This window comes from Daphnia pulicaria, chromosome 1 (genome assembly GCF_021234035.1).
Source record: "Daphnia pulicaria isolate SC F1-1A chromosome 1, SC_F0-13Bv2, whole genome shotgun sequence".
Classification (NCBI taxonomy): Eukaryota; Metazoa; Arthropoda; class Branchiopoda; order Diplostraca; family Daphniidae; genus Daphnia; species Daphnia pulicaria.
The window spans coordinates 12,321,442-12,330,360 of NC_060913.1; the positions used below are offsets into that span (position 1 = coordinate 12,321,442).

General features: G+C 38.0%; 2 protein-coding genes across 4 annotated transcripts; one reads left to right on the forward strand and one right to left on the reverse strand.

Annotated features, from left to right (window-relative positions):
• Positions 1 to 515: 515 nt before the first annotated feature.
• Positions 516 to 2,051, reverse strand: LOC124336047 (endonuclease 8-like 1). Its single transcript, XM_046789648.1, has 5 exons — positions 1,641 to 2,051; positions 1,318 to 1,578; positions 1,087 to 1,238; positions 864 to 1,016; positions 516 to 779 (listed from the first exon to the last, which is right to left on the reverse strand). Exons 1-5 carry the CDS (start codon positions 1,943 to 1,945, stop codon positions 589 to 591), a joined length of 1,062 nt encoding a protein of 353 aa, XP_046645604.1. The 5' UTR covers positions 1,946 to 2,051; the 3' UTR covers positions 516 to 588.
• A 367-nt stretch (positions 2,052 to 2,418) lies between these two features.
• LOC124331611 (sister chromatid cohesion protein PDS5 homolog B-B-like) lies at positions 2,419 to 8,699 on the forward strand. Of its 3 annotated transcripts, none has more exons than XM_046788816.1 (16): positions 2,419 to 2,521; positions 3,237 to 3,352; positions 3,419 to 3,804; positions 3,869 to 4,076; positions 4,136 to 4,395; positions 4,476 to 4,613; positions 4,684 to 4,746; positions 4,816 to 5,518; positions 5,588 to 6,139; positions 6,211 to 6,697; positions 6,760 to 7,210; positions 7,274 to 7,472; positions 7,540 to 7,615; positions 7,703 to 7,931; positions 8,020 to 8,136; positions 8,224 to 8,699. In XM_046788816.1, the coding sequence occupies exons 2-16, from the start codon at positions 3,254 to 3,256 to the stop codon at positions 8,345 to 8,347; spliced, it is 4,092 nt and encodes a 1,363-aa protein (XP_046644772.1). In that variant the 5' UTR covers positions 2,419 to 2,521; positions 3,237 to 3,253; the 3' UTR covers positions 8,348 to 8,699. The 3 variants fall into 3 exon arrangements, with proteins under 3 accessions (XP_046644772.1, XP_046644773.1, XP_046644774.1); XM_046788817.1 differs by lacking the exon at positions 2,419 to 2,521 and adding an exon at positions 2,683 to 3,082 and having other exon boundaries at positions 3,236 to 3,352; XM_046788818.1 differs by lacking the exon at positions 2,419 to 2,521 and adding an exon at positions 2,683 to 3,079.
• The last annotated feature ends 220 nt before the right edge of the window (positions 8,700 to 8,919 follow it).

Here is an 8,919-nt window from a genome sequence, read left to right on the forward strand (position 1 = left end):
CTCATGTATTGCCATTATTAACGTTTTAACTGCTACTTATTCTCATATTAGACGCGTTTTATATGTTTGTTCCCATTCTGATCTTTCCTTATTCGAATTTCTTTTACTTTTCTTCCGCATCCATTATGCGGCACCTTTATAATGGGTTCCGACAAAAATTAAATTCACATTGAACAGTTATATGAGGTTTTTGTCTTTTAATTAAATGCACAAATAAATTCACAGTTTTCAATTAGTCATGACACTCTTTGATGGCAAAAGTCATTGCCTTTTCGGTGATATTTTATTTCGTCACACGTCACGCCGCAAGTAATATATTTTACTATTTTCTTTCTCATAAAATCTGAAAAAATTAGTAATTTCATAATTTTTTATTAAATAACATGCCACTGACGCCAGTTTTAAAAATCAATGTAAATTGCAAACCACATAACTATTTTCAAAGAAACACGCAAAGGGAAAAATCACTCCATGTATTTCGATCTCTGTTTTAAGGAAGAAAAGTAAACAGTAAACACAATTTAATTTTAAGAAACAATTATTGTGAAATAAATAACGAAGTTAATAAGCTGATAATCAAGTTTTCAATCATGCCGAGTTTATCACAGCACCAGAAAAGCGTGGCGAACGACGGGTTGTGACAGCCACGGGAGCCATCGCAGGTACAGTTGCTTTTGTACTTGAATTGCCTTTTCTGACTCTTTTTTTATTTGCACTTGATGATTCTGAGATACTGTCAGAGATCCGTTGTTTATTTTTTGGACGCCGAGCGACGCTACCTGTTTAATGTCAAACAAACGAACAAATGATTAAATTAAGCTGAAATTACAACATAAGGCTGACAAAATTTAATTTAAAGTTACCCTTAGGAACCAAAATCCCTGGTTCTCCTTCAAACCAAATCGTTCGTTTATGTCTATCCTGTAGGTTATTCATGCTAGGGTTTTGGTAACACTGAAGCCAGTTTTCAAAAGCACCATGGTCCTTAAGACCATTTTCTACATCATAGCCACCACCTTTATAAATAAAAAAAAGATAATCATTGAAGAAATTACAACTTAAGAAAAATTTGCTCTACAGTATTACTAAGTTTTAACACTTCCATGCACACTGCATGGCAAAGATATAGTGGGTCTTTGACAATAGGTAAAACCTTTTCAGATTTAATAGGGTAGGTAGCAGAATCTTTCCATTTGCATAGCACAGAGTAGGCTTCATCAAATGGGGCAATTTTTGATCTAAAACACAAATAAATTTTTTAATTGTTGAAATTTTTGTTATAAATTAACACAAAATGTTCCCAGAAGACCTACCCACCTAAACAATATTTCAGCCCTAAGGTAATTGCCAATTCCATTAAAAAATTTTTGATTTAACAGAACTTCACAAATAGCTTTCTGTTTAAATGCAGGGTCTTCAAGATTATCAACAATATTTTTGCGAAAGGTTTCATAGTCAGTAATAGGGCAAGGTCCTCTATCTGAGCCCCAGTCAGCATTCATCTCCCATCTTCCAAATCTTCGAAAGTCAACAAAATTCAGAACTTGAATTGGAATTTCACTATCTTTTGTGAGGAACCTATTTTGGCCAAGAGGAAATTGTAACTTAGAAACTAAATGTTTCAAAAAATTTTGTTTAACCTCAAATGTGAATGTTTTGGAATGTCATCCACTGTTGATAGTTTGAAACATCCTGACATGCCAAATCGAAAGAGTATGGAGATTTTCTCCAGCTGTCTACCTTTTTTATCTGGTGAGTACTCTTCTAGCCAAAGTTTCATCTCTTTACCTCGTGATTCTGCTTTAATCGTATATAGCGGGACGTCCCATTCAATAACGGGATTTTTCGAAACCTCAGATTTAAGAATTTTACCAGAAAAAATCAAATCTCTCACTGAGTCATTGATAAATAAACTTGAAATGTGAAGCTCAGGACCCTCAGGCATTTTTTTTTTCCAAGTGTTTTGTATTTGTGTTATTTATGTTTTCCTCGTTTCAGACTACACATGATCGGTACTAACAAGCACTCTCAAACAGCTGTTAACTGTGGATTATGTAGTACCTTATTAGGGCGCCACTGTCCATGATTTGTGGGCGGTAGGTTTTATAATTACGAAATTTTTTTTTTAAATACGATTATGCGAAGATCGTAGCTAACTATATTAATGGCTTCGTGAATCATAAATTGTACGTTGACTGCGAAATTTACAATTAACTAGAATTTATTAAACTACTAATGCACCAATTTTCAATTGTTAGTATGAAAAGTAAGATAAAGACATTAGTATTATTGAAATACAACATGTTGAAAGTATATTTTAAATTTTAAACACAGAATGTAAAGAAAAACGTAATTGTCTGAAAACGACGCGATATTTTCCCGCCACAGTTTCTTCGTTCCAAGATCAGCCGCACGAGAGCGCTCAGTGCATTGGGTAGCAGTTATTTACATGAAAGAGAAGAGCTTTGCCAACGCTCAATTAACGCGCAGTTGATACGGCCACAAATCTAGTGAAATCAAGGTATGCAAGTGTAATGTTATTAATTAATTATATTGTTACCTACTAGAAGTGGCTTTGTATGTTTCATTGTAAAGGCGTGTTGTTTGTTTCGGCTCGTAACTCAAAACAAACTCCCGGGCTCAAAACGTGGCTCCATCTTTTGGTTCTGGATGGGTTTCATGTAGATGTAACTTTAAGTACTGCAAAGTTCGCCAATCGTAAAAAGTCATAGTATACACGTTCTCGTGGAACTTTAAGTAATTTAGAAGTGTTCTGAGGAAATAGTCATAAGAAATAAATAAGTTTTTGGCGAAGGCGTTCCCGGCGTCCCCTATTGAGCTCAACACCCAATGTCCAGAAAATGGCGGCGGTTTTAGTGCCATCTCTTGAGTCTCCCATGTTAACTGATTCCATATAGTTGTTGTGAGTTAGCGGCACTTCTGACTTAAAGCTGTCGTGACTGTTTTATACACACAAAGTATTTTGGCCAATAGGTCATTTTAGAATAATAAGTTTGTGGTAAGACTCGGACGCATTTGTTAATTACGACAGTCAAAGAACTTCCCTCGTTGCTTTCTGGTAAGAGTCTCCATGACTGTCACAGAGATGTTGTTTGAACTTATTTTTTTCCATGTTCTATTGTTTTTGTATCATTTGAAAATATGATTGTCATCAGTCATGGCAAAGCATGGTTATTACTTCGAAGAACTTGATTAGTCTGTGTTACAAATTACAGACTGCTAGGATTTCAAAATGCCTGGAGGAGGCGATACTGTGACGATAATTTACCCACAAGGGTGTAAGGAAGTCACAGAAGATCTAACTCCTGATGAGCTCATTAGGAGATTAAAGGTAACTTCTTATTCACTTGGAACCTGAAAAGAAAATTCACTTAATTCAATTCATCCTTACTTTTAGACCTTGGCACATACCTTTCAATCCATGGGACAAGAAGAAGGGGCTTATCAAGAATTTGTGCCTCTTGCTCTTCATTTAGCTGATGACTTCTTCCTTCAGCACCATTCACGAGATGTCCAACTGTTGATTGCTTGCTGTATTGCTGATGTTCTGCGTGTCTATGCTCCAGATGCCCCCTACACAGATCCAGAACAAGTAAAAGGAATCTTTCTTTTTCTTATTCGTCAGCTAGGAGGACTTAAAGATCCCAAAGATCCTGCATTCAAACGCTATTTCTACCTGCTGGAAAATCTTGCATATGTTAAATCTTTCAACATGTGCTTTGACCTTGAGGATTGTCAAGAAATCTTCTGTGAGCTATTCAAACTCATATTCAAAATTGTCAAGTAAATTTCATCTTTTTTATAGTTTTAATATTTTTCTATTAATATTTTTCCTTAAATATTACAGTGATGAACATTCTGGAAAAGTAAAGAGTTTCATGCTCGACATTTTATGCCCTTTAATAACTGAATCCGATTCAGTGTCCAACGAATTACTGGACATTATATTGTCAAACATTGTTGAACCACTAAAATCTCAACGGAAAAATGCGTACAAACTTGCCAGGGAACTTCTGTTAAAATGCAGCGACACTCTAGAACCCTACATTCAAGCGGTATTTATAATTTGTGCTGTCATCGTGATTTACCTTATAGCTTTTCCTTTTTTGTGCAGTTTTTCAACCAAGTTCTCATTCTCGGAAAAGAAGATAAACAGCTTTTCATTGCTACTAAGGTGTATGACTTGATTTATGAACTTTATCATGTCTGCTCCAGAGTGCTTCTGTCAGTTTTACCCCAATTGGAATTTAAGTTGAAAAGTCCCGACGAGCAAGAACGAATGGGTTGTGTTTCACTTCTTGCGAGAATGTTTTCAGAAAAAGATTCTCAGCTGGCCACTCAGCATCGTCAGCTCTGGCGGGCTTTTCTTGGAAGGTACATAGTTTTTTATTTATCTTTTTTTTTTCTCTCACTCGTCTTAGAGGACCAACATCATCCTTTAATTATCCTTGCAGATTCAATGACATTAGCGTAGCGATCCGAACGAAGTGTGTCCAGTATTCAATGCACTTCTTACTTAACCACCCAGAACTTCGACAAGATGTTACGGAAACCTTGAAGCTCCGGCAGCATGACGCGGAGGAGTCAGTTCGGTAAGATTGTTTTGTTTTGAATTTAACTTCCATTTTTTGTATTATTGTATCATTTTTATTAAAATTTCAGATATGAGGTGGTGACGGCGATAGTTGCTACCGCTAAACGAGACTTTTCAATAGTTTCCGACAGGTATTAAACATTTTCTGCTGATAAATTTTTTTGGCCTTCCTCCTTTTATTCAAAATTATCTTTTGATAGTGAGGACCTCGTGAATTTTGTGAAAGAGCGAACCTTGGACAAAAAATTCAAAATTAGAAAGGAGGCTTTAACAGGATTGGCAATGATATACAAGACATTTTTGGGTGATCCTGATGTTCCAGAAACAACTAAAAAAGCTGTGACATGGATTAAAGATAAGATCTTGCATGGCTATTACATGACTGGCCTAGAAGATCGACTTCTTGTTGAACGCTTACTCAATACGTGTCTTGTACCGTACCAATTACCAGCCGACGTCAGAATGAAGAAGTTGTATTACCTTTACGCTACTATAGACGAGAACGCTACCAAGTCATTCATAGAGCTTCAAAAGAGTCAGGCCACAGTGCGGAAAGCTGTATCCGACTTGACAGAAGTTTACTCACTTGAACCTGGCGACACCCGCGACAAAGAAATAACCACAAGAGTTGCACAATTGTCCAAGTACCTTCCGGATCCAATTAAGGCAGCTGAATTCATTCACAAATTTGCTGTCAACTTGGCCACCGACGAGCACATGCTGCGACTCCTTGAAACCGTAGTTAACCCGGAAGTTAGTTGTAAAGAGTGTGCAGAGGCTGGAACTCAACTACTGAAAAAGCTGGGTCAACCAGTCATGACTAATCTTTATTACAATACCGTAAAATTACTAATGGAACGGATCTCTTCAGTGCTCATCGACAAAGATGCGGTTACGTATTTGGTAAGATTGCAGAAATTTTCCGGAAACGCCCATCAATATTGAATAAAATTTTTTTTTTTATATTCTTAGGTCCAATATGTTGAATCCTGTTTAAGGCGTGATGAAGGAATGATGGCAGAGGATATCGGGATTGAACCAGAGACAGCTGGGGAAAAAGGGCTTCGCCTTTTGTTTGTTCTCGCTTTCGGATTCCCAGCTCATTTCATGACAGAGGATGTTTTGTCACGACTTGTGAACATTCTATCTCTTGACAGCCAAGATCATAGTGTTAGTGCCATGGTACTGTGTATCCTCACCTTCGTTGGAAAATATCGGCCTTTGGAAACACAGTTCCAAGATATTGTCAGTCAGTTAATCCCGATCTGCGAGAGACTGGCAACTGAAGGTACTACTAAGCAAGCCAAACATGCCATGCGATGCCTCCACGTGAATATAACAAATCAAGAACAAGTTTTCTCGAAAATTTTGGAATCACTGAAAGACAACTTGGTTACGTCTTCCCCTCACTGTCGTACCTCAATCGTGACTCTTGGTCATATGGCTCTTTTGCTTCCTGATCGCTTTACTATTCAGATAAAAAACATAGTTTCGAGGAAGATTGTTAAAGAACTATTACTTAAGGTACATCAATTTGAAATTAAGTTTATCCAAGATAATGAAATATCTATTTATCAATTTTTAACTTGTTGCAGAACCATGGAGAAACAGAGCACATGTCAGCTGAAAACACAAATGATGAATGGTGTGAGGAAGATCAACTTCCAGAAGAGACACGATGCAAAGTGGAAGCCATGAAAATGATGGCTAGATGGCTGATTGGTTTAAAACATGATGTTATGTCTGCCCAGAAAACGTTTAGAATGTTGACAGCTTTCATCGCACATCGAGGAGACCTGTTTGACGGAGGGCGAATTGGGAAAACCGAGATGGCTTGGCTGAGATTGTCAGCCGGCATGTCTATGCTGAAAATCTGTGAACAGAAAGGAGTTGGCGATCAATTCACTGTTGATCAATTCTACAGTCTTTCTCTTTTGATCGCCGATGACATGCCTGAGGTACGAGAACGCTTCACTGCCAAATTGCATCGAGGTCTCTATCGAATGCCTCTACGTTCTCTTCCGCTTGATTTTATGGGGGTTTACGCTTTGGCGGGAACTGAAGAAGACAAACGCATCAAAGGTGAAATATTGTCAGTCGAATTTGATTAATGTTTTGTAAACTAATGCCTTGTCTATTATTAGCAATCATTCGTCGCTCTATGTTGGCTGATATATCCAAACGACGTGATTATCAAAGAGAGCTTCAGATGTCGGGGAGCATGGAACGAATGGCCGATAAGTTGCCGTACATTTTACCTGACTACATGCTGGTTTACGCAGTACCTATACTTGCTCACGATCCGGAATTCACTAGCCACACTAACACAGAACAGTTACTACGCATTCGTCAATGTCTTTGGTTCGTTTTGGAACCTCTGATGAACAAACACGAAAATTATTGTTTTGGCTTCTATAAAGCGCTTATCGAGAGGATGAAAAATCATCGTGATGCACTCAAGCCAGACGACGAAGAAAGTAATGCTAAACTTTGGGCTGTGTGCGACTTGGCGATGGGTTTAATCATGCAGAAAACGACCAGCTTCGAGATGAAAGACTATCCGACTCAGCCAAGAATCCCGTCAATGTACTTCAGGTATTGATCACAGGCGAAAATGTATGATTGATAGATTCATTCAACACATTATTTATTCCTTAGGACCCATGATGATCCCAACTTTGTGAACTCAAAGATATATTTACCACCCGAGTTGCAGATAGCTCCTCCTAAAAAAGCTAGTACCGTTGGCGGAGGTGGCGTAGGAAGCGGATTAGTTAAGGTAGCTGCATTAAAATCGTTCTCTGGAACAAGCACGCGAGGTAAAGGTGGAAGAAGAGGTCGACCGCCGAAACAAGATGTAAGTTTTCATAGTAGTGTCAAATTTTTTTTTATTTTGCTTAATTGCTGATATTTATTCCTAATAGCTTGACGACCTTCCGTCAGAAGAAGAAGCCGAAGAATCATATGATCAGACAATAATACAGTCTGCTTCGAACGCTGGTATTTAATAATTATTTTTTTTTCTTGTCTAAGGGAAAGTACACCATATTAATTTCCTCATCGAAAAATCTCTTATTAATGTAATAGATGAATCGATGGCTACAAGAAGGTCTTCGCGTTTTCGTTCAGTGACGCCAAATGCATCAGTTGCTGCCAACAGTGGATCCGAGGACTCGCAGGAAGCAACAGCGCCTATTTCCAAAGAGAAACTAAAATCGACAGGGACTAAAATAACTTCCTACTTTTCACCGAAACAGCGGGCAGCTGCAGCTGCTTCCGCCGCAGTGGATTCCGATAATTCAAATATCTCTCAAAAGTATTTAGGATACAACCGATACATCTTATAAATAATTCGTTATCGTGCATAACTCATCCTCAAACTTTTCATCAACTGTTTTTTTTAGCAACGGCAACGAAGATCAACCCGAGTCAACGGAACAACCACCTGAATCCCCTCCTAAACGTCGTGGACGGCCACCTCGTAACCCGGCACCTGAAACGAATGAAAAAGAAGTGGAAAGGTATGTTGCTGCACTAGAATTATGTCAATTAAAAACTAAACGCAGCTGAAGTCATGCCAATAAATGATGATTTTTTTTTGCTAATAGTTCCGCTGCTGAAGAAGAATTGGAGGTGGAGGTTAAGACGAGAAAACGAAACAAGGAAGATGAAAAAGACACTAATGTTGTTACGCCTGCTCGGAAATCCGCGCGATTGGCTAAACCCAATTGAAGTTAATTCCTTATCATTCATACTGCTTACATTGAAAATGACCACCATGCCCCGTTTTCTCCCTTTTTTTCTTATCTGGTTTCCTATTAGAAGTTACAATTAACTACACCTCCTCAGCACTTGCACACTTGCGTATGATATCCATTTTACAAAAAAAAAGTGAAAAAGAGCAAAATAATAAGTAAGAAGTTTGCTGCTGTCACCCGTCTCTTAAAATGTGGTTATTTTGTGCTCAACTTGGACGTTGAGCGACCGAGTTCATTTACCCGAGTCGTCGCTTGAACCCTCTTGTGAAACGGTTTCTCATTTTACATTTGTGGGCATGGGCATTACATTACATTACTTATTTTTATTGGCTGTCGTGTTGCTGTTTTACTTGATCATTACGGAATTGTTTAAACAAGCGTTCAAACTTATTATGTGAGATGTGAATAGCTCCCTAGTCTTTTTTCTTTTGTCTCTCCACATTTGCCTACCATCTCAAAAGACTTTGCTCGTATTGAAACCCTGATTGCAGAGGAAAAGGAAAGCCCGTCTAGTTGACAACAATTCAAGTTTTCTAAAAAAAGGAA